Below are 26504 nucleotides of genomic sequence, written 5' to 3' on the forward strand. Positions count from 1 at the left end.
AAAATGGCATGTGTACAATAAAAATAAAAGCATTATTTTTAACACAAAATAATATCAAGAGGAGACATTTTTTTTCACTAATATAATTATAAAAGAAATCGATTCATTCATCACTTAGTGATTTGGTCTTTTTTATTTAAAATTATATTAATTGTAGGGACTAATAATAAAATGCACATGCACTTAATTTTAAAGCATGATTTCACATTTTACACAACTCAAATATTTTATTACAAATATATATATATCAATCGAAAATTAACAACACTGTCAGGGTCAAGAGATAAAAAACTATCTGATGCGTTTCTGTGCCGTGGTGTTGTGATAATCCTTGAATGGCGAACATTCCAGAGTCTTCCAAAAAAATCGCGTTCAAACTATCAAGCCAAAAGCGAAATTATCACGTATCATCATCATTTATAGCTAATTATTGGCCAGTTATTCGTCGAGACCATGGAAATCTTAATAACAAGACACTAGAAATGCCGTTTAGCACTTGTAAGTATTGAAAATACTTGTCGCCGAACGACGACTTCCAGCGGTCGAACCACTACACGTACGCGCGTACACTGGGAGCCATAACTTTCGGTTTTCCACAACGGCGTACGCTAGTTGTTATAGATTAGTAAGAGCAATTTCGTTCAAAAATTACAATAAATCTTTTACAAATGCTTTGTTAAAATTCGTGTGATTCGAGTCTCGTTCGCGGCGACAGTGACGCGTACATAAAATTTGTATTGTCTTGTTATTAAGATTTCTATGGTCAATCCAATTAAAGAAAATTCGGTAGAGTTACGTTTCGTAGAGCATAAGTTCCTGTGACAGCCTTCAAAACAATTTACAATCTCAATAAAACTATAACCAAAAGTAAAGAGTGTCATGGCGTAATTGTCTATACATTATATATTTGTACAACCGCCCGTATAAAATTCTAACTGGTACTACAGAGGACTTGGAGCGTGACCTCGAAACCGTTCTTATAGCGTACCGATAGAAAACAGTTTTTCAAACCCCTCCCTGATGGAACACTAGTAATGGAACTTCTAGACATAAACCTTGGTATTTATCAATAATTTGTGTAGAAACCATAAATCTAAATCCGACAAGGCCACAGAGGCCTTATAACCGACTTCTTAAAAAGTAAAATTTCAAAAATTACCAAAACGTGTGGTGAAAACACTGCGAAAGCGATAAACTCATGTATGCCGTTAACGATCAATTTGCTATCCTGTCGCCACGGCACAGAAACGCAAGCTTCATAAACACGGAACGTACAAAGAGAAAAAATTTTTTAATCCATATTAACATTATTTCAATAAAAAACTTATATTAAAAATAGATGTTAATAATAATTCATATTGATTAAAATTACCTGTACTTTGTTATTTATTATCGTTACTCGATGTACAACTTCTACTATTTTTACTGATCAAATTGTTTGTAACATGTATTACAATTAACTAATGAAAATATACTTGAATGTATGGCTATATAAAAAAATTTAATTCCTAAAGACTAGTCCACAAGTTAACTGTTTAAAAAAATGAGTGCATAAAAATAACAAGGTGAAAAATTGTAAAAATTCCAACTTTTTGGTGAACCTAAAACATGGCTAACGATAGAGTACCACTACTTTTTCTTTAACGTGGTAAAGCTATAGATCAGACGGAAATTTGACAGAATGGAAAAAGCCATATAAAAATTACTAAGATATTAAAAAAATAAGCAGCATTTTACGTGTAAACTCTATAAAAGGTATACTCCATATATCCCAACAAAATAAGTAAATAAATTGCTAAGATATTTTTAATATATCACACAAAAAAATGTGGAAAAGTAATGTCGCTTAAAATGAGTGTTGCCATCTATCCGATAACCTATGTGTTTAACGTTTTAAGTATTTTAATTCACTACAAAATGGACATATCTACTGTTGTAAAATTGTACTCCTTTTATCAGATAAAAATCAGAGGTCCTGGTTCGGTTATTCTGAGATGGCAACCCTATTCATAGTTTTCAGTAAATAAATAATCAGTGCAGGTCCAGCTGTACAGAATGTATTTATATTACTAAAACTAACATTTATTCTGTTTTATTGGTTCACCTATAGAATATGGTTAATACTAATTTTGCATTCGGTTCTGCATCTAGATATATTATTATTACTAGAATTGTGAAATTTAAAAATACACTGGTACTTAATAAACTGTGATGACACTGTGATGTTGAAAACTCTATTTCTCTACACATATAAAAATAAAATCACACTAAAAACCATATTATTAGGAAAAAATGGTACTTTAAATATAAATTAATGTTTTAGTTTTAACCTCAAGCTGTGTTGAAACAAATATTAAAGCTAAAAATGTGCATTTTCGTGTTAAATCTTTCCTGGCTGGTGTGTTAACATCACATTGTAAAATGTCCATCAAAAAACAACCTTTTCCGAGCCAACCCGCACACCAAATAACTTATTATATACACAATATGATTTATGTAATGTTCCTATAAAGTACAACCCTACCTCTATGACTACGATAAAACAATTTGTCGCTTAAACTCATTATTATGACAGATAATTTCTCTTATTTACAAATTAGCTATACAATACTTATTAAAATTACAAAAAAGTAACATTGTACTCGCAACTTTGCTACCCTTCATTCGAATGTATTTATGTTAATTAACAACTAATTTCCATCTATGTACATGTACGCAGCTATGTTAGTCGAGACTTAACTGATCACAAGAGGAGAAATAAGAACAAATGAGGAACAAATATATTACGCACTAACCATTCACTTATCCCGCCTCGGGTTAACGCATATCACATCAATGTTAAGTGCTGACGTCAGCCATACACATAAAGGTGTATCTCCATTAGCTCGCTCACATCTTAATCTTGAGTCTTGAACTGTCCCATTCTACGCCAAAGACGATCAGACGTCAGATGAAGGTGAAAGCGCACTAGTATGGACACACCTTAAAGCCGCTCGAGAATTTCTAACCGACCTAACTAAAACGATACAACTTAAAAAATATGTACACAATGTATAAAAACTTATCACAAAATAAGAAGAATATTTATAATGAAACCAATTTAATAGTCTGTTCACTTAGAAAATTCCAACAAAAACCTAGATTTTTCTGTGATCCAACCTAACCTAGTCCCTCATCCATAAAAACCACAGTAAACATTAAGATAACTTCAATTAATTATAATAATTTGATATTGTGATGTTGTTTATTTAAATAATATTTGGAAATTTATAAATGAACACACCTTACAATCCATCAATTCTAAACACTGGGTAGATTCATAAAGAGATCATAACAAGATTCATGAAAACTTCCGTGACCATTGGCTCTAGAGGCAAATATGTCAAGATAAGAGGTGGGAAAAAACGCGATATGTGATTTGGACTTATTGTCTTAATTATGTACATATAAAAAATTGTGCTCGACCCAGTATTTCATTCCGCACCATATCGTTCCAAAACTCTTGAGTGAAGTTTAATGATGTCGGTATTTGTTTCACTCCTAATAATTTCATCGATCGCTTAGTTCTTCTAAAAATATGTTTAAATCAGTAATGTACTTAATTGATTATTATGCTATTTAGTAATAAATCCGATATATTGTAGTGTTTTACTTGAGAACTTCGTAGAGTAAGGCCGCGTCCAGAATGACAGGCACACGCCTATATACTTATGGACGACTAACTGACATACACCGCAAGTGTTATCAAGTACATACGCAATAATTAATTGAAAGCCGTAAGATTAAGGGAATTTGCGTCCGCCATTCTAGACGCGGCCTAAAAACACTGCAATAACGGTAATTTTAAACAAGAAGACGACACAAATATAAGTGACAAAACCACTTTGATAATATTTCCATTTGGTAAACCGCACATCGTCCTCAAACCCAATTTAATTGACACAATCGATTCACTCAACCTCATATGGATTTTCAGTTGAGATACTTGCGACACTTTTTCGCACCACACGTGCACGGTATTTTGATTTCCTCGAAAGGGAATTTGTAGTCATAAGTGAGCTCTTCGCCAACGGTTATCCGTCGAAGAGCGAAAATCAGGATGTGTTTGTGGCCGTGGATGTCGACTACGCGCGAGTAGCAGTTTGGCTGAAACGGTAGTTAAATAATAAGAGCGAAATATCACTGAAGAACATGAGATGTAGAAAGAAAGATAAATCTACTTAAATAAAAAGTAATTTTTTTATAAGGTGTCTTATTATGTAAACCACGTTTTCATTTCTTTTTAGTGTAAAGTAAAAAAAGTAATTGAAAGATTGTTTACATAATGAGACAAATAAAAAATCAAACGTGCTTAATTTTTAGCTTATTAATATTGTAATGTGAAAGGATACAAGACACTTCTAAATTGAGAATAATAATACTCACATCACACGAATGGTTAATGAATCTAGCAGCGTTGCCTTTGAGAGTGGCGTCGACGACGAGGTTGTCGTCGATACGGAACATGTAGCATCCGCCAACACCACGTCGACCGCTCATCGCCTCGTATTTCTTCTCGCGCTGATCGGCCAACACCGCACGTATCACTTCGCCGGCGTACTCGATTACCATGTCACCTGAAAATTATAATAGAAAAAATATTCTTAAAACCTTAAAAATAATGAATATAGATCACATTAATTATTGTTAACACTTTACTAATTACAATACCTTCTTCAATGTCACGTTTGCAGAATAATCCTCGTCCATGAATATGGGATCTGTAAACCCCCACGGATGCTTTCGAGGTCTCTTTTAGTTGTCTAAACCTCATTGCCGGGGGCAAAGTCGCCAAGCGTCTGTAACAAAGAGATTTTATGAGATTAGTAAAAAAAGTTGAGCGCGAATTGGAAGAAAAATATATCAAGACTGTTACATACCTTGAAATGGAGCTCTCTCCCTCTTGTCCGCCAAATGGCGGAGGTTCTTCTCTAAAAGGAGATGCCATCCAACTAAACATGTCATGATTTTGTTTCCTTGATACAGGGCCTGTGCGTGCGCTTCCCCAGGGGCTCTCCTTAAAACCTTCGCTCAAATCTAAATCGTTGTCCCAACTGTTCAAAGGGCGACCTTGTCGTATCTTGTACTTCGTGCATCGATTAGCCTGTAAAAATAAATAACAATATAGAAAAAACAAATATTCCAAGGTTTTATATTCAATTATTTTAAAGCAAATAACTCACCCCAGGTAATTGTTCAATTAAATATCTCAAGGCGTTATTATTTAAGCCTAGTAAATGAGCTCCGGATAAAGTTGATGGTAGGTTGTATTGAATTAATGGTAGCCCAGAATGTTTCCGGGCGTTTTGCACAGCCTCTATAACTTTCGTCCAAAGATCTGTTAAAGATGATGAAGAATAATTGAATCCATCCTCCGAGGACACCTCATATATAAGCTTTGGACCATCATCTTTGGGTGGATCAGGTGCCTGTTTAGGTTGCGCTACTTTGTTTTCCTGGCCCTTCGAAACTTTACTTTGTTTTTTCGTCACGACCATCTCTGTGTCAGATTTTTTATCTAATAGGGGTCGCTTTAAAACTTTTGACGTTGGATTTGGCATTTTTGATGATACTGTTTTGTTAGTGTCTTTTACTGTTAATACCTTTGGCGGTTCAGGTTCTATAACATCTAAACTAGGCAATGACGTCATTTTGGGAATAGTTTCAATAGTTTCATGGCGACCAACCGAAACTGCAGACGAAGCTGAACTCGTGTTTGCTTCTTGCATTTCATTAGATAGTTGTAAAGCTCGAGCCGCATCCATTTCTTCTTTTTCTCTTTTAGCTTTTTCTATTACTTGCATTCGTTTTGATTCTTCAATTGCCTTTTCGAGGTCACTGTCTATAGTCTCATCTTTAATATTTAAGTCCGGCATATCATGACTAACAGGCCTCTGCTTGGGTATTGTAGGAGCTTTTGTACCAGAAGTCTTTGTAGTTTTACTTTGGCCATCTCTATGTAATGGCAGAACTCTATTCATTGGTCGCATTGTCATAGGATTTACAACATTTGTAGGTATACCTGATTGCTGAGTAGGAGGCGCCTTTGGCAAAGTTATACTAGAACTGTTCTGAGTCGGTAAATTAATTGTACTATTATTGTTAACAGGTATGCACATCATGTTATTACTATTGCTTTGATTTTGTAGTAAAGTACTGTTAGCTTGAATTGGAAAATTCAAATCTGCTGCAGTCTTAGTAGCAATTTTTGGGTCCACCAAATTATTTTGAACAGTTATGTTTACCGTGTTGTTACTTGAATTTACGTTTATATTCATTGGAGCGCTATTAGGAATTGCTTGGAATGGAACATTAATCATAGTGCTACTTTCGCTTTTTTGCTGATATGCCAAAGGTTCATTAGAAATTCCAGCAACATTGTTATTAGCATTGTTTGTTACCACACGAATGTTGTGCTGCTGCGGTACATGTTGATTCATATTATTCTCGTGATTTGCACTATTAAGCCTATTTCTCTCTGGAAGATTAATTACTCTATTGTTACTTTGTGCATTCATCTGCATGAATCCCATTTGGTTATTGTTTGGTACTGTATGATTTTGCTTATCGGTAGTTCCGACAGCATTTACTTTTGCACAGTCGCTTACAGGCATATTAGGATTTGATGGTGGTCCCATTTTCCCTCTCACTGGTTCTTGTACAAATTTGGGCTGTTCATTAACTGCCATGGCAGTCCTATTTATTTGACTTTCCAAATTCGTTATTGGTGTTTGGGTCAAGTTGTTTCCATTCATACTACAGCTGCTCATATTTAGTTGTGAATTATTTGCAACTTGCCCCGTCAACATTTGATTTTGATTATTAGAAGAATGAGTCTGTGTATTGTTCATCATCATATGATTAGAATTAGACATAAGATTAGTTACTTCTGTAGAGTTATTGCAACTCATCAACAAATCATGACCATTCAGAGAGTTTTGGTTGTTTGTGCCGTAAACAGAGCTGTTATTTACGTTGTTCATCATCATATTGTTAGACATATTGGAATTATTTACGTTCATACCATGCATAATATTTCCATTATTACTTATATTCATATTATTAGTCGTATTCATATTTGTGCACATTTCAAATGAAGTCTGGTTATTAGTAAATTGTGAGCTAGTGCTCGAACAGCTACCACTGCAAGAATTTTGTAGTTCGTTTTTGATATCAGGTATATTAGGCATATGCATCAAAGAGTTATTTAGTGACTGATGATTAGCATTAGACATTTGCATAACATTATTGAGATTATTATGCATATTCATTGAATTAATATTATTAATCTGATGTTGCATTAGATTGTTATGTTCCATAGAATTTCTGTTAGATTGCAACTGGTTCATGTTATTGATATTTTGCATTGACATAGAACCATTATCGTGTCTGTTACTATGCATATTGGGCATAACAGGCGAACTTTCTAATTGAGATCCGAGGCCCATATTGACGTTGTTTCCTGACATGTTATGATGCATGTGCATATTATTGTCCATTTGTTGTCTGTTATGCATTTGATTTGAAACATGCTGATGCAAACCCATTAAAGTATTATCCATATGCGGGCGAGAGTTTTGTAATTGCATCATGTTAGACATTTGATGTTGGTGATGGTGTATAACATTATCCATTTGTCTATTCTGTTGTTGCATAGTCATTTGTTGATTCATATGCATGTTGTTATCCATTTGTGATCGACTGTTATTACCGGTCATGTGGTGATTTATTTGCTGCATTGAATGCATTTGCTGATTATGCAAAGATTCCATAGATCTGTTATTGGAATGAATTTGATGATTATTATTATGTGACTGCATGTTTTCCATCATCATTCTATTATTTTGCATATTGTTCATATTAGATAAAGACTGATTCATATGCATGTGGTTTAAATCACCCAAGTCGGGACGATTCATATTATGATTATTTACTATATTGTGCATGTTAACATTCTGGTTCATAACATTGCTGTTATCTGGTGTACTTCTATTAGAAAGCATATTGCTCTGATTGTGACTTGGTGGGCCACTAATAAGATTGTCATGGTAGGATCTGTTCGTAGGCCCCTGATTTAACTGTTGCATTCCGCTATTATCTATGTGACGGTTATGTTGAATCTGACCATTCATAATATGGATTTGGTTAGAAGAAGTATGCTGTCCATTATCATGGGATATCATTTGCATACCCCCATGTGACAAATTGGATGTTCCTAGGGCTGTGTTATTCAAATCATGTTGCTGATTGTTGTCGCTAGTAACAGACATATTCACTCGATTATTGGATATATCTTGGCACGCCATATTATTTGCATTTTGCATTGAGGTATTCGCAGAATTCATTAATTGTACTGGTCCATGTGATGAACTGTTTGAGACAGAACACATTTGATTTTGGTTATTAGAAACTGTCATTGAGTTTTGATTGCTTTGCATCTGCGGTCTTATCATGTTAGATGGAATAATACTTATTGATGGAGAATTGTTCATATTTCCTTGAACTTGGCAACTGCTCAATTTGTGTATGTTTATTTGGTTTTGCAAATTCTCAATATGTTTACTTTCATTAGGACCAATATTTTGAAAAGTTTTGTCGTTTTGGGCATGGTGTTGCGAATGTGATGCCATAATTTCTTGTGAGAAGTTTAAGTGACCCCCTTCAGCTTTTGACAATGCATTTATCTTACTTAATTTTAATGTTGTGTCAGCATCGAAATTACTATTCATAGATGATGCAGGAGGATAAATATTTCCTGCTGTAATTTGTATCACATTATTAGACGTGTGTGCAGAAGAATGGTGACTAGTATTGATATTTGATTCAAATTGATGAATGGTATTCAAAGAATTTCCATTGTTATTCATTGATAACAAGCAACTCTGATTGTCTTTTCCAAGTTCAGTGTGTGCCATTTGTCTCCCAGTAAGCATGTTATTTGGAATACTCATTGAAGAGTTTAAAGTAGAATTGGACTTGGTCCCAATATTGTGGTGGTCGATTTTATTTTCGGTCTGAACGTTCCTCCATGGAGTTGGCGACTTAGTACTCTGCGTCACACTTATCGTAGGTAAACTAGAGCAATTTGAGCTCTCATGTAAATTACCACTTATTTCAATTACATGCGAGTTTTCAATTTTCATTGTATTATTTTTGTTATTTGAAGGTGCAATTGAACTTGAAACAATTGGTTGTGACAGAGGTATTGATTGCATGCAAAATGATGCAGTATTGGGAATAGATTGGGATATTGCCATTAGAGGTTGCCCAATTGATGAAACAAGAGTTACATTTGGGGACATAGAAACAATATTAGGTTTTGAAATGTTAACTCTCTGCAAACTTTGTGTTGTGTTTGACAACGTCATACTGTGTATCTGAGATGTGATTGGATTCAAGTTTTGTTTTCCATTGTATATATGTCCTTGTTGAGATCCAATTGTTAGTGGAGCTGTACTCATTTGAATTACTTTTGGTGTATGTCGATTATTAGACTGTTTATCAGGTAAAGGTTGCAATGTCAAATTTGGTACTGATGTTTTGACATTCCTCGAAGCTGGAGATGACTGAATTGATTGTGCTGTAACAACATTCGGAGATGATGAAGTTGCTTGCGAAACTACAGTATCACCTACATTGTTAACCACTACATAGCCAGTTGGAACTTCAACAATGGGTTCTATTTTACTAGCTTGGAACACTTGGGTAGTAGTTGCAGAGAAACTGCTGTTCTGTGCTAGAACGCCTTGCATTGCAGTAGACACAAATTGTTGTGATGACATTACTGTATTCTGAACAATCGTTTCCAAGCCGTAATATACTGGTTGCGTAGTTGTCAAATACATGCAACCAGAAGGATCTGTAACCATTTCTAGAGTTGGCGCCGATCCCAAAATGACCTGATCATTGCAAAACTGTGGTAATATAGTTCCTTGAGGTAGTATAGTCGTGCCAGTCGCAGGAGTTATTATTGTGTTGCCTTGCGACGATAATCCGTTTGGAATTATAGTGGTTTGACCGTTTCCAATACCACTTTGAGGTACTACGGTTTGAGATGTTAAATTTCCAGATGTTAGACCTTGGATAGTGCCTTGAGGTATTATGGTAGTACCATTTTGAGTATGTATGGCTTGCGGTAGAATTGTGGGTCCGTTGGGACCCTGAGATAATATGCCTTGCGTTTGAATCGCTCCTTGAGGCAGTATCGTAGCTCCTTGTTGTAGGGCTTGCGGTAATATTCCAACGTTTCCCTGAGGCAACAACACGGGTATACCCCCGCTGGGTACAGCAACTAATCCGCCAGATTCCGTTTGTTGAATTTGGAATGTTTGAGGCATAAGTCCACTCTGTGAAATGAACTGTGTTGGCCCAGTTTTATAATCTCCTTGTGGTGCAATAGTTGCGATATATTGCATATTTTGATTCTGCTGCTGAGATAAAGCTTCAACATATGCTGACATAATATTTTGGTTTGTCACTGGTTGGACGATAATTGAAGGCTGTCCTGTTTGATTGTTTGTTTGTAACTGGATAACAGTATTACCTGGTCCCAGTGGAGACTGATTGATTGTAGTATATGTCTTCTCCAATTTAGTTTGCCTTATTTTTGTTGGTGGTTTTGGAACGGGTCTGCCTCTGCCTCGGTTAGCTGCTTGGAAAATTGGTTTTGGTTGCACTGGTGCTGGGTGCTTTTTAGGAGACTTCTGACTTGGCAGGATTAACTGCTGTTTAGGTTGTGCATTTGGCGACGTGAGCCTTTGCGCGGTCATAGCGGGCATAACAATAGTGTGATTGCCTTGAAGTTGGGGTCTTAACATAGGTTGAATATTTTGTAATATCGAACCATTGGACATTCCTTGTATAGAATTAACCGGAAGAGTAATAGATGATGCACTTGCCATATTAGGAAAGTTTGTAACTTGATTTTTGCTTTGGAGCATTGGCGTAATATTTCCAGCTTGATTAGAAGGTATAGTCAGTACTTGGTTATTAGATGACAATACTTGAATTCCTCCAGATCCGGACAACAGTTGCGCCATATCACTTCCTTGGATTTGCTGTATGTTCGCATTACCAGTACCTGCCTTTAAGCAAATATTGTAGGGAATAATACCCTGTTGCGTAATTAATTGCGGAGTCATTATCTTTTGCCCACCAGCTGAACTTGTCTTAGGAGGAAGTAGCATTTGTGGTGTTACGACTATCTGGGGTGAAGATAATACTTGTTGATTGGCTGATACTTGCACATTTGTAGTTTTACTCTGATCAAATATTACAGTGCCTGATTTCATTTGCTCTGTTATCGTCATTGTCATCTCATTTGCTGGGCCTGGTGAAGGTGTTTCTACAATTGTACCATTGATTGTGATTTGCCTTGTATTAATAGATGTTCTTCTCGCAGAAATACCTTCTGCTTTAACAGTGTTATCAGTTCCACTTACAACTCCTGCGTGAATAATCATAGGTTGGGCAAAGGCTCCTTGAAAAGCATTTTGAAGTGTTGTCAATGTCCTATTTTCAGGAGATTTCGGATTTTCACTTTCGCTTTCACTCGTAGACATCATATCACAAGATGGAATATGTCTGTCATAAGAATCTTTATTTCGGTAGGTGCACTGACATCTATCACATCTTACTAGTTGTTCCATCTGTCCAGATGTACACGAATTGTCATCTAAAGGTCGCATTACTAACTCCGGTTGTCCACTTATTGAATTCCCGGCAATAGTTACGGTATATGTACTCTCTGATCCACTAGCTCTATACAAAAACTGGTTTGTTTGGCATTTGGCCGTGTTATCATTGCCTAGATGGTCCTCTGCGCCGTCCAGTTGCTGAATAGGCGTAAAATCTTCTTGCGGACTGGAGGGCCGAGAGCTGCATGTACTTTCAGAGCCTGACCAATCAGCAGCACCATCCAATTGGGATATAGGACTACACTGTATCTTTGTATAGAAATCAATGACGTCAATATAGTAACCATCTGACTTATTTTTATCATCTGTAGGATTTTCTTCTTTCTGTTTAGGGGATGTAGTACGATAATTTAATCCAGATGAATGTGGTGCCTCGTTGCAGTCATTGCTTGTTATCGTTTCGGGTTTTGCCTTTTTATCTAAATTGCTTTTGTCTAACTCTTTAATGGACTCCAAAGCGCTTTCAGTAACTCTTTGAATAGGACTTAATTTACCAGTGACTGTCGAGGATTTTCCCATTTTGCATCTCTTTATAGTAGATGTCAACAAGGTTGTATCAAACTTATTATTCCACGTCAAACTTGTGGACCTTTGCTGTCCTCTCCCAGTGGTCAAGGTTTTTAGGTTATGGTTTTGTAACAGCATCTCTGACTTACTTCTTTTCAATTCTTTGTTGCCTGATTCGGATCGAGCATTCAATAATTCATCAATAAAATCATTTGATCGGGAGTCTGACTTATCATCAGATTGAGCTATGGCTCCATAGAATTCACTTTTTAAATCCATTGCAATGAGATCCTCATAAGACATTAATTTTGGAAAAATATCTTGCATTGAGATACCATCTAGAAGATCATGGTTGAGGTCTTCGAATATCGCGTCTTTTACTTCGGGTGGTAGAAGATCAGCAGTGTTTTGAGGTTCTTCTTCATCTTGCTGTTCTTGCTTGCAAACATTGTCTAATAAATATTCAACAACTTTTTTAACTGCCAAGTCTTCCAAAGTAACTGTATTTCCAAACTTGATCGGTGACTTATCGCTTTTCAGCATTTGCACTGTTTTACCGGGGCCACCTTCTAAACTCTCATGCCAAGCTCCGATTTCCGCGATAACACGATCAACAATTTGAACATCCATTGTATGATCGACAGTAATGTTAACGCCGAAATCAAAACCAGGCGTCGGTTCTGCTAGTATAAGTTTTGTTTTTATAGTGTACCTTACAATTTTAGTGGGTTTCTTACATGACCAAAATAGTCGACTGCAAGAAAAATCTACGGGCATCAAAAAATCTTCATAATCAGAAACTGATGGTACTATTTTACCAAGACTATGAACAGTCAAAGAGCCCATTAAAAATTGCACTTTGTTTATTTCACTGTATCGTTTCTTTTTTTTATCAAGTTCTACATAAACTGGCCTTGTTAATTCAAAGTCTGCATCTTTTTGCAAGCTCTTTTTAGGAATATCTTTTCCGTGAGTAGGGCAGAACACTCTTTTGTCATCCATAAACGCACAGCAAGCTTTTCTCGCACATGCGTAATGATAAGTCTCACTGCAATTCTTCGCACAGCAGCCGACACTCGCTCCTTTAACTTCACATGCTGCACATTTAATCATTTTGCCTCTCGATATTGCAGAATGGACATTCTGGAGTGACCCATCGATTTCTTCAAATACTTCTGCCGACCATAATGCACAGTTTGCATGGATCCAGTCATTTTGTCCACAATAGAGCAGCCTGCCTTCCATAGACGGTGATCCGTCGCCAGTAGTTTTGCACAGCACGCATATTCGGGAATCAAGAATAGGATAAAATTCTAATAGTTCTTCTTCTTCCTTTTCTCCTTCCGATTCTAATTTTGGCACAAGCTGGTCGAGTGGCCGCTCTACTTGGGTGGTCTTTTTAATGCCCTTGGTATCTGCCATTTCCACATCTTTTAAGGAATCAGAATCTTCTAGCTCACCTTCAACTTCTAAGTTTGGCTGAAGACAATTATTTTCGCAATCAAACCAAGGAAATGTCTCCGAAAATAATTCCTTATAAATGGAATGGAGATCTACACTTGCCAATCTTTCGATGACATCTTTCATATCATGGTTAAAGTCTTTAAGAGAAATGTATTCATCACTGTTTACTCTTTTCTTTATATCAAGCAAAGACGGCGACAGTATTCTATTAATGTCTTCAAGAGTGGTGTCTTCAATAGACATACATGACTGTCTTATAATCGCTGGGCTAAGATCTTGTTCGCTGCGAGCCTGTGGGAAACTTTTTGGTGGCTCTTCATCATCTGATATTGGTTCGTACTTGTCATCATGCAGGGTAGTTGGCAACATGGTAGTTGCCTTTTCTGTTTTATTTTGGGGAGTATAATTTTCGTGAACTTCTACACAAGGTGTATTGAACTCAGTCTTGTTATTGTAGAGACCAGTTGAGAAACATATTTCTTTATTTTGCATTAATGGCTCCTGCAGATTGACAACTTTGTGTGAAGTGTGTGGAATTTCTTCTTTTTCCATTTCAACATCGGTCAGCAATGATGAACAATTCCATATCTGGAATGCATTGGGGTCGGCAAATTTATTCTGTGGAACATTATTGTTGCGGCGTCCTCTAGCTGTGTTTCGATAAACTTTAGTTTCTGTAGTATTCTTCAAAGATTCATCACTACTGTCAAAATGTAGTTTTCTTATCGCCTGAGGAGACATGAGTCGGTATGGTTTGTTGGGCACTGGTGTATTCTTGTGGGGGGTCAATTTCAAAAGTGCACAGGCCTTTTTATTTTTGGCAAGTAATTTGAGTAGATGTAAAAGTCTCCCCTTTAGATGCTCTGTAAGCATTTTTCGCCATGGAGGATCGTTTGGCATACACTTGCAGCAAATATACTCGATGGATGGTGGCAAAGCAGACAGAAGCTGGTAACCCTCCCCAGACAATCCTTCACAGCTCGCATGAACCCATCTTGCGCACCAACCGCATTCCATCATCTGTAAACAAAATATATATAATTACAACACACAATGAATATTTTGATCGCATTCTTGAATTTATTATCATTGTAGCTTATACATACCTTGCTGTCAAAATCATTGTCTCTGTAACAAGCTTGGCAAAGTGGGCAGTAGTTGCCCTTTTGACGAAGTTTAAAACAGGGTCTGCAAAAAGGCAAACTTCCTACGAACTTGTTAACGCGGTTGCTATCGCAGCTCTTGCATTTCAAGCACGAGCTGCAAATCTGAAATAAAATAATAAGAATTACAAACCAAACAAAACAGAGGCATTTACTATAACTGGAAAGTGCTTCCTATTAGCTCCTAGCATTACGGAGAATTGGGCATAAATGTGAGGGTGCCAAGGTTCTGGAATGGCGACGCCGCACAAGTAAGCGCAGCGTTTGTCGGCCTCCAACGAGGTGAACAGACGACATCAAAGGAGCCAGCGTAGATGGAGCCTTAAAAACGCCTATCAACTCTAGATTTGAAGGTACTCACATAGTAGATAGTAAGGGAAAGGGAAGCCGGAAGGTAAATTCCAGATCTTTGCAATATGTTAGACATGAAGAAGCCAAAATTTTACTGTACATTGAAGTTAATATTATTCCATAAAAGCTGCTTTTTACCTATCTAATATCAATGGCTTGAATGAACTGAATTTGAAAAACCCAAAAAACGCCTGCAGTTAGCAGGTTGATAATGATGAAATTACACTAATGCCTGTCTAAGAAGATTCTTAAGCAACACTTAACCAATCGATTTTACTAGGGAACACATATAACCTAACATGTCTATGAATCTAGCTCACATATCGTCATATTTTGTGTTTGTATTATCATATGAAGGATGTTAAGATTATTTTTTAAAAAAGCTACACTATCGCCTTGTGTTTAAGTATTCTGTAATGATAGTGTTGCAATAAGAAAATAAATAAATAAATAATAATAAAATAAAATCATTTTTCGCATGGATTTAAAGTTATTAAAATGAAAACTGAATTTATATTATTCTCATCTATCGAGTGTCAGTTTACAAATTCCGTAAACATTACGCACTGCCAAATCTGTGTAGTAACTTTATATCGCGCCTAACGTCATCATTTAAGAATTGAAGGAACGTTTTTTTCTCTAGGCATACCGAGGTCTAGTGAAAAAGGCCATAAAAAGTTATAAATACACTACGACAATACACAAATTTTCATCTAGCTCCAAAGTAAGCGTAGCTTGTGTTATGGGTATGTAGTAAGATGAGTCATAGATATTTTTATAAGCGTTTCCTAGGTTCAGTGAAATAATAAGTGGCTGTAATAAGTGTAGATATATGAATATTTTTTTTAATTCCACTACAACAATCCTTGTCTGCAGTCTCACCTGGTGGTAAGTGATAATGCACCCTAAGATGGTAGCGGGCTAACCTGTTAGAGAGTATGGTAGTCATACCCCTAAAAGGTTTCTACGGCCGATTGGCGCATTGGGCAGTGACCCTGCTTTCTGAGTCCAAGGCCGTGGGTTCGATTCCCACAACTGAAAATGTTTCTGTAATGAACATTAATGTTTTTCAGTGTCTAGATGTTTAACTGTATTTTATAAGTATTTATGTATTTTACTTTTAAAATTATTCATCAGTCATCTCAGTACCCATAACACAAGCTACCCATAAAATTTCAAAATTCAAAATTCATTTATTTCAAGTAGGCCTAATATAAGCATTTCTGAAACGTCAAGTCTGTCTGTTTGTAGTGACTCTACCACCGGTTCGGAAGGCAGATTCTACCGAGAAGAAGCCGGCAAGAAACTCAGCAGTTGCTGACTTTGATTTGACTTTACATTTTAACATTCAATTTTCTATTTTGTGAGAGATGAAAGCGGAGCCGGATGCTTCCAAGCAACCTTGTCATTAAGAAATTCATCAATTGTATAGTAGTAACCTAGCTGTAATAAATGTGTTTTAACATATTCTTTAAATTTGTGCAATGGTAGGTCCAAAGTTACCTTAGGAATCATATTATAAAAGTGTATACCCAATCGCACAAATGACTTCTGTACCTTTCGCACACAATATGCAGATGACAATAATTTACTCATTTAGTCGACTCTTCATATCCACTTTTTGTTTATAAAGACTAATATGTTGTCTTACAAATACTATATTACAGTGTAAACATTTGTATAAATACAGTGTAAACTCCATGTAACGTGTCCCTCGATTTAGCGAAGAACTCCCTAGAGCGTCGAAATTAATTGGTTTTGGTTGGTTTAGCATGTCTTCCATACAATGATACACTCTACATAGCATTACACCCACCCTCAATAACGACAACAATTGAGTAATAAAGTACCTTTTAAGTTGATAAAATTACTAAAAACTGCGCAGCTGTGTACGTTTTTTCTGTCGCTTTATTATCCTAGCCCGCAATAAACTCGACTGTCAGCATCATCCATACGAACTTTCTAAGAAATTCGTTCTTTTGTTTACAAATTGGGATTGCTTGCACGTGTGACAGTTGTTGACCATGACTAATAAGTAGGAGTCGTGGATTATCTATACGTTTGAATATACTTAGTTGTTCACAAACTTTCAAACTGTAAACACTTGTCTGAAATAAACTTTTTCTTTTTCTAATTCTGATTTTTCTTCTCTCCATTTAACGACAACTCTTTATAACGCCATAAAGCACAAAGTCCCTTCAGTGTCGTTACATAGAGTTTACACTGTATATTGTGAAGCTACAGTAAGTACACCTATTTCTTTAAAATTCTCACGGAGGGATTCGCGTGATTTGAGTTGATAATATATAATCAATATATAAACTCAAATCAGAGCTGTACAATCAGTACAGCTCTTTTCTGCATAACAAGATTCCGTAGTACATAACACGATGAAAGTACGCAAAATAAACAAGCCTGGCTATTTCAACGTCAGTAATCTGTCTAATTTTTCTGACTGCGTAGGCAGCCCAGCTTAGTTTACCCGCTGCTGTATCTCTATGGGCACCCCATCCAAGGTCACGCCCAGAAAAACTGTGGAGGTCTCCATTTTTAGTGATTCACCATTAATCATTATATTTTTTTTTTATTTTTTTACATTTGGTGAGATAAATTTGACACACTTTGTTTTTTTTACATTAAAAGTAAGTTGTTAACTGTAAACCAGTGCGACACATGACATAACACGGTTTACATCGTCAGTCATCTTTACTCCAGTCAGTCTTAAAAATTAGAGATGTAGCATCTGCAAACAATACAAGGTTGCATGTTCCACTGACATGGTATGGTAGATCATTTATATACACTAAAAATAGAAAAGGACCCAAAATCGAGCCTTGTGGGACACCCATTGAGATATTCGAACCCTGAGACTTTGCATCATTTATGCAAACTCTTTGGGTTCTATTGCTGAGATAAGAGGCAACCAAATTTAGTTTTGGATACTACTCAACTTTTTAATTTACTACTACTTACTTTGTTTAATGTTTTATGATCAACACAATCGAAAGCTTTATTTATTAGGTAGATTACAAAAAACACCCATGGCGTTCTGTGAACATTCCCAGGCATCATAAACATGTTTTATAAGTTTAGCGGCTGCGTCCGTTGCGCTACGACCTTAAGTAAAGCCATACTGCTCAGGGTGTAGTAAGTTATTTACATTAAAGTGATATAAAAGTTTATTTAATATAATTTTTACAAATATCTTACTAAGAGCTGGTAAGATAGAGATAGGTCTGCATTTGTTTATATCATTTTTATTACCAGATTAAAATAGAGGAATGAGTTTACTATGTTTCATTAGGTTTGGGAAAGTACCTAAATCAACACATTCATTGAAAATTATGGCTAAAAGAGGAGCAATGGCTTACTTTGGGGCTATATGACGATGTGTGTAGTGTCGTAGTATATTTATTATTTTATTTTATACGCGACGTCGCACCGGAACATTAAATCGCTTAGTGACACGTCTTTGTCGGTAGGGTGGATACCTGTGGCCAGTCGCTGCGATGGTCAGGCGGTGCGGCGGACAAGCACCCGGCGTGGTACGGGCGCGCGCACGAGCGGCAGCGAAGCCGGGCGGCCGGCCTGGCGCAGGAAGCGCACCACACGCACCGCGCACAAGTCCACGCGCCGCCGCCACCCGCCTCCTCCGCGCACCACACGTGGTACCACTCGCAGCAGCTGCCGCACACTAGCATCTGGAAGATTCGTATGGACAAGGTCAATAAGGCTGAATAGTTTTTTTTTTTTATATATACAACAACTAGCGATACCTCGCTACTTTTTCCGCGTATAAGTCTACCTTAAAAGATAGACATATGGTGACGCGGATTTTTTTTTAGAAGTTTTAAATACATAATAATAATAATAATAATAATAATAATAATAAATGCTTCTAATTCAGGCTCAATACCAATATTACAAAATTTGTCAAAAAATAAAACAAAAATACAAAAAAAAACGGTGAAAATAAGCAAATATATACATAATACGATCTTAAATCAATACTTACTCAAATCGAATTAAAATTAATGGATTTAAAGGGGAACAACTTTCTCATACATGATTTTATCGAAACCAAGTTTACGCAGCGCACGCAGCGGAAGCTCTCAAAGGGAGAAAAACCCCCCGATTTTGAAAAACTCTTTATTGGTGCTATGCTCTTATTGGTCTTAGCCTTCCTCGATAAATGGGCTATTATACAGCGAAATAATTTTTCAAATCGGACCAGTTCCTGAGACCATCGCGTTCAAGTCAACAAATAAACAAACTCTTTATCTTTATATATTAGTATAAGATATACAGGATTAATAAAGCATACCAGTAAGTAGTCTCGGCCTCGGCCTTGTAGGTCCTGTAATTAAATCTAACAACCTTTGTTCTACCACTTTTAAAAATTCAGTGTTAATTTATTCCATACAAAAAAAAAACAATCATGTTTTGTCTGTAAAGTCACATTACACTGTGAATCCAAATACATGTTATTCGACAGCATTGTGTAGTCGGATCCCGTTCTGTGACTGCACTATAGAGTCGTGGTTCGTGCGCTTTCGCCAACATTACATTACAGAGTTGTTATAAGTAGGGTTGAATATTTAATACCTGACAAATTATAGGTTTAAAAAAAACGCAGAAAAAAAGTTGTTCGTTTTAATATAAACAACTACAAGCCGAGAGTTTTATGGTATTTTTTTTTTAACTCTGTATTCATAATGTATATCCCAGCATGCAGTTTCCGTCCACCTGAGGCGTTAAGCCTCAGCTCGAAAAAAGTTTGAAGCCTGTCCAACAGCAAGAAAACAAAACTTTTCAACCTCCACATTTGTTGGAATGTATTTAGCAAAACTAGATTCTACTTTATAATTAAAAAAAAAGTATCTACATTACTCAATTGGGTATAGATATTGAATTATAAATTACCTTTTCTCTACCAGCACTTCCGCACAAAAAACATAGCTTGGCTATTGTAAAAGGTATAGTGCCTATGACACCAAAGCCAGAGTTGCACACTTCATCTGGATCGTAGCTTTCCCAGAAATCAACACATATCAATTCCGGACGGTTTTGACCGCACTTCTGTGCGCGACCTCGTACCTAAAACCGAAAAAAAAGTTATTACAACACAAAGGCGAACTTTTTAGAAAAATAACAAGTTCATTCAAATACACTATAGAACTGTCAAAAGTTAGTTGTGACAGTGACATAAACATTGTCATATAAACCCTATTAATATCCCATTGCAGGTTTTTTTTACCATAGGAGAGGGAATTATCGTTTAAGACTCCATGCTGCTACAATAAAAGTTTTCTGATTTCCTACAGCATCTTTCAATAAAAGATTTCGTTATATCAAACTCTGTGGTCTCTAGTAAATTGGACCGTACATGCTAACCACTAAAGTAGTAGTTGTAAATATATAAAACTTAACATACATTTGTTATATTTGTTAGAGGTTTCAATGTTGCCTTTCTTGGGACAAGATCCATGATTGTTTCATCTTCACTGGAATCTTTGCTCAATGACTTAGTCACAACTTCCATCTTTCTCTTCTTAGGCTCCATTTGAACTTCTGGATCACTGTCTTTAGTAGCTACTTCTGGAACAACTTGTAGTTTGTTCTCAGTATCTAACTCGGGTTCACAAATGATCAATTCTGGGGTAACTCTATCTTTGTCTACAACTGGCATGCAAACACCATCATCATCTGATGGACCTGGTTTTTCATTCTTCTCTTTTTCTTCTGAAGTAGGGAATGTAGCAATTGGTTGTCCCAATACAATGGAAGCACTTCTGCAGACATGTTTAACTCTGGGACCCTTGAGTTCCATTTTCTGGCGTTTAGGATCCTCCGTCTGTTTAGATTCACCTTTTTCTTTCTTGCGAACTTTAACCCTTGTTAATCGTCGCTTTCTATTGGCACTAAAATCTTCATCATTTTCTTCATTTGCTTCTTGTTCTTTTATTTGTTTAACATCCTTCTCCTGTTAATCAACAAAAATATAATCATAAGAAAATATATATAATAAGCAAATGTACAACCATAAAACGGAGCATAAAATGACTGGCCCAGTAGGCAGCAACCCTGCTTTCTGAGTCCAAGGCTGTGGGTTCTATGAAAAAAAAGCATTCAATTATTTCAACTGGTCTTACCTCAGGTTTTTCAATATCTTCAGCTTTCTTTGCTGGTTTAATAGCAAAGATATTGTTTTCATTTTCTGTGCTCAAAGCATTGAATGTTGTTTGTGTGGTAGTAGTATTATTGGACCCTATTCTCAAGGGATGAGCTTGCGCTAAAGGTCCTGGTGGTTTGGATCCACTCCTCATGTATGAAGGCAGCATAGCAGTTAAAGTGGCTCTTATATGTGGTGGTACTTGGAATGCTTTTAGACACAACTTTAGCCAACATGCTGGACAACGAGATTTGTTTGTGCATTTCAGCAATTTCCACTGCTGTGATCGAACCACTGGGGGAACATGGCAATTACCTGCAAATGTTTGAATTAAAAGTGTTTATATTTTAAATAAAATACTTAAAACGAAACAAATTTAAATATGTTTTAGTTATTAAGTTGATTATTAATGATATACTTACCTACAATACTATTTAGGTTATAAGCAGATGGCACAGATGGCCAACATTTCAATATTTCGGTAATAAATACAGACTGTATCCTATATCTATGAAAGTAATATCACTAACCTTCACCCCTTACACAATGTGTCACCACAGGTGATGTTCGTAGGACCATTTTTTCTTTCTTCAGCAATTTGGAAATGAATTTGCGGCATGACTCGCAGGAGTAAATTCCAAACTTTCGAGCTTGCCGCACAAATCTGTAGAAGCGTACTGCACCACAGACACCGCATGTAACAGTTGCTGGAGGATTGTTAGCTAAAAGTATAAAAAATGGTTATTTTACTTTTGGCTATGGTTATTTATTTGTAGTGGCTTGTTTAGGTATTCCCCGCAGACATACTTGTTGTTATACGTTTTATAATAAAACAGTAGAGCATACTCAGTGGCATTCATACAGAGTATGCACTGAGTGGGCATATGATAACATATGGAAAAAATCTCCAGTATGATTTATAAAAACTCAGGGGTAGATATTTTTCAACTTGTACTGGAGACTTTTTTGTTTTATATCATCTACCTCCTTAAGGGGTATGCACACCACTAAGCATACTGCTGATACCAAGAGATTAAGATTAAGGCGTTTAAGAAACTACTATTCCAAATGCAGGTATTAACAATGCCTGCTTGCTGAATCTAAGGCAGCATCTAAAATCAATAATTTGATATTGAATAAAAAGAGTAAAATATATCCATACTAATAAATCAAAAGAATGCATTCCTTCAATGCATTCTAAATTTAATTTTATATTTATTTAATATTTTTTATCACACATCAATTTAATCACCAATGTAAAAACTAAAAAATATACATATGTATATTCATATAATTTGCAACAACCAGATTATATAGTGTAATTTATAATAATTTTTGAATTTGCTGTTTTAACGCATTACTCTCCAAAGCCAGAGCATTCATAGATGATGACATTACATTACACAATACAAATTTGTCCAGGATGTCAATGTTATGGCAAATTAAGCTTAATATTACTTTGTAGACGACAAGCTAAACATAACTTCCTACTACTAAAATAATAATACAATATGCCTTACATGAAACTGTTGTAAGGGCTGAGAAAGGTCCATCAAGCCCAGCTGTAGATGGTGCAGGTGATGTAAATTGCAACCTTGCCTCTCTAATGATGACTTTTCCACTGAGTAACTGGGATGCTGATGATTTATCCTTTTCGGGACTTGTTGGTGGCTGTTTTTCCCCTTCCTCACCACTACCTTCAAGGCTTTCACTTTCCCAGCTTTCTTCAGACTCTGAGCCACTACTACTGGTTGAACTACTTGCATCTGATATATCCATAAGTTTTCTCATAGCATGGCCTGATCTTTCTTCTTTATTTGGCTCAGGAGGTTTCAATTTTTCTAAACTTTCCACATTTGAATTTTCATCCTGAGAATATTCTTTATCTCTTTCTTCATATGAAAAGAAATCTCGCACAGCTTTTCTAGAGCCAGTGTTGCTGAGATTAGGAAATATATTTGTTGTTTTATCTTTGAAAAGATTTGAAGCAAGTGTATGTTTATCTTTAGATTTTTCATTATCATTGTTTTTCTCTGAATTCTCCTCCTCTGGTGTATCTTCGTCATCATGTAAATTATTGAAGACTAGCCTTTTCAGTTTTGGTTTCTTGAGGACTTTACCAGAGGATAAACTACTTGGTACCGTAGTTTGTTCATCTCCATCAATAAATCTTTTGTTAGGTTTGATTACTCTCGAGGAGTGACTGCTCCTTACAGGCAGCACAAATTTAGATGAATTTGCACTTCCTTTTTCTATTGGTGAAAGATTTCTGGGTGGAGGAGAGGTGCTACGAGTTTCACTAAACTGTGAAAACTTATTGGTAGGTTTTGATAGAGGATTCAAATTCTTTCTCAAGTACCCCTCTTGATGTTCTGATGAAGATTTAGAGCTTAAATCTGTCAGTTTAGCTGGCTTTAGTATACTATTAAATGTAGAATATTCGGTTTGTTTAAGCGAAGATTTCTTTTTAATAATAGACACAAGAGGAGCATGATGTTTTATTGGAACCTTTTTTAGTGGCAAAAATATATCTTCACAGCTCTCCACAGTACCGAATGTCACAGTTTTCTTTACTGGCTTTGGTTTATCACTTTTAGTTGGTTCCATTTTATTCTGTGACCTTGTTCGAACAGGGGATTTAGCAGAGTCCTTATCTGGATTATCAGGGTTGTTTTTGTCTATACCATTAATTGTTTTATCTTCACTTGTTGCATTCGCCTCATTCTCACTATTATTTTCCTTCTTTTCTTCTTCCTGAAATATTAATATTGAACTTTATGTACTAACAAAAATAACAACTTTTATTAAATGCATTTTAGATATCCAATCTAAAATTATTTTCATCATTTAATAATACTTATAATTAGTTAGTATTAATAATTTAATAATAAAACAATGTTTTTGTTTGGAATATTATTCTTTAAAGAATTTCTAATTGATAAACAGAAATAAAACTAAAACATTTTTTTTAAGTTTGATGACAATAGATACACAATAACAAAACATAAACTACCACAGATAAACAGCTAACCCTACACATATTAGAAAGTGTTTACAATATCTTTGATAAAAAGATGCTGTAAACACTTGCTTCATTTTTTTATGTTCGGTTGGTACACCTGAATGAAAGAAAATAATGGAACATAAACAGTCCAGGTGAAATAATGACTTTTTTATTGATAAAAAATTCTATAAAATAAGGATATTGAAAATTATTAGGTCATATAAGAGATTTAATAAGGATATTGGTTTATTTCAAGGTGAAATTGTATCCCATAAGATGTTAATTTTTGTTATGTTTATTTTGTAGGTAAGTAAATGTTTTTAAATTAACTTCTCCTACTTATTCTATGTTTAACTACTGTAATAACTATATTACATTACAATTCAGTTTGTATTTGTTTAATAATTTTTTCCTATTTGAAGATGAGTTAAAACAAAATAGTTGAGCTTATGAATTCTTCAAGTTAACCAAACAAAGGTAAGTAATTTTTATTGTTGTATTGATTTGATATTTATTCAAAATATTAGTAGTATTATTTTTTTAGTATTAATTTGATACTTATTCATAATATTCTTTCGCAGAGTCAGTATAATTCTGTTTCTAATCACTCACATACCAACTTTGCTATAATATCAATGACATAAAAATATTGTATAGCAGACATGTTCACCTTATTGTGTTTTAATAACAATAGTTTTAATCAAAATATGCAAATACTAATACAAAAACTGTCTAAGTTTGGAGAAGGCATGTGGCCAAACCCAAATCACATAACATAAGGGCAAGAACATTTTTGATCAACTTAACTGTATATTTTGATATTTAGAATAACAATTGAATAAACACGAAAAATTATTTCGATTTTAATTAATTTTAAAGTGACTATTTTGTAAGTGTGACCTTGAGATAAGGGCATGATCTATACTTGGATTGTTATTATTCTAAAAGAACTCAAATAAATAAATTGAGCTTTACACGTATTTATTTCTTTGTTTACATGACATATACTAGAAACATTCAATTTCTGTACGATATTACTTTATATTTTACAGAAAAACTATGTAATACACAGTGAAATATTGGTATACAATAAAAATATCAGAATAATACTTGATGGTAGAGTCCTAAGCTGACTCTACAATATACTTTTGTTCTAGAAAAGTTAGGTTATGTTATGAGATGTTTCATAAGTAAAGCGTAAAATCATCATAATAAATATGTTTTGTTCATGTTTAACGATTGCTTTATGCATTATAGTTTTGATGTCTTTGTTGACAACACATATTGAACTGAAAGTTGAATGTCAAAATACGCTGTTGTATTGACGCTCTACAATACGCTTGGCGCTTCAGTGGTGCTATAAAGTTATTACGTAAACACAACACATCGTCGAAAACATCAGTAATTTTATGTAACATTCTTGATCAAACAACCATCTGAAATGCGTTTTACCTCTTTCTCCCCAGCAAAATCATTGGGGGCCGAGCTACGGCTGGCGGAATGATTGTCCGGAGTAGTTTCATGGTAAACGGCGCCTGATAGGACACTGATACGTTTTCTGTTCTGGAATTTGAGAGGTTTACCGGGGAACCTAGACCTTCCCATTTTGATATGCACGTAAACGAAGGACACTCAGTGTGTTCCCAGCGGTCGGAAGGAAACTGGCGCGCATGCTCGGGCCCGCGCGCTCCACAACGCCATTCCACTCATTTATGCAATGTGTACGACAAATTACGACGCAGTTCTCTTCATATACACAGTCAAACATAAATACAAATACCACCCTTCACATTATTTATTAAAACAAACACTTTACACAGTTTTTGCAAAAGACGACATCATCCATCATTTTAATGGTAGACTGATCGTTAACGCCGTCGTAACGCTTCCATTCAGCGTAGCGTCAACGATAAAACAAAAGAGAATGTAGTAATGCACTCGTTTCTATCACACAACGCATCGGCAACAGTATTTGCGTTTTGTTCCATTTGTTAGCACAACCGAATTATTGAAATGAATCGCTTGTAATTTGACAAAGATGGCTGTACGACGCGCTATAACAATAGCGAACACGAGTGATTAACGAGACGAGGCGCGCGAGGCCGCGG

At 35.6% G+C, this 26504-nt stretch overlaps 1 protein-coding gene across 1 annotated transcript; it reads right to left on the reverse strand.

Moving 5' to 3' along the window:
• Positions 1-110: 110 nt before the first annotated feature.
• LOC120633847 (histone-lysine N-methyltransferase trithorax) lies at positions 111-26504 on the reverse strand. Its single transcript, XM_039904216.1, has 13 exons — positions 25849-26504; positions 22913-24146; positions 21923-22114; positions 21373-21707; positions 20655-21203; positions 20144-20317; positions 18712-18921; positions 14813-14974; positions 5223-14726; positions 4920-5143; positions 4711-4838; positions 4426-4616; positions 111-4146 (listed from the first exon to the last, which is right to left on the reverse strand). Exons 1-13 carry the CDS (start codon positions 25999-26001, stop codon positions 3973-3975), a joined length of 13230 nt encoding a protein of 4409 aa, XP_039760150.1. The 5' UTR covers positions 26002-26504; the 3' UTR covers positions 111-3972.

The sequence above is a fragment of the Pararge aegeria genome, chromosome 22 (genome assembly GCF_905163445.1).
Source record: "Pararge aegeria chromosome 22, ilParAegt1.1, whole genome shotgun sequence".
NCBI lineage: Eukaryota > Metazoa > Arthropoda > Insecta > Lepidoptera > Nymphalidae > Pararge > Pararge aegeria.

Excerpts from the sequence above, each read along its gene's own strand:
- LOC120633847 (XM_039904216.1), bottom strand. The coding sequence starts at position 26,001 with ATGGGAAGGTCTAGGTTCCCCGGTAAACCTCTCAAATTCCAGAACAGA. Across the intron at positions 24,147-25,848 it reads ATTTTGCTGGGGAGAAAGAG|GAAGAAGAAAAGAAGGAAAA; the intron begins GTAAAACGCATT and ends TTAATATTTCAG. Across the intron at positions 20,318-20,654 it reads CTCTAACAAATATAACAAAT|GTACGAGGTCGCGCACAGAA; the intron begins GTATGTTAAGTT and ends TTTCGGTTTTAG.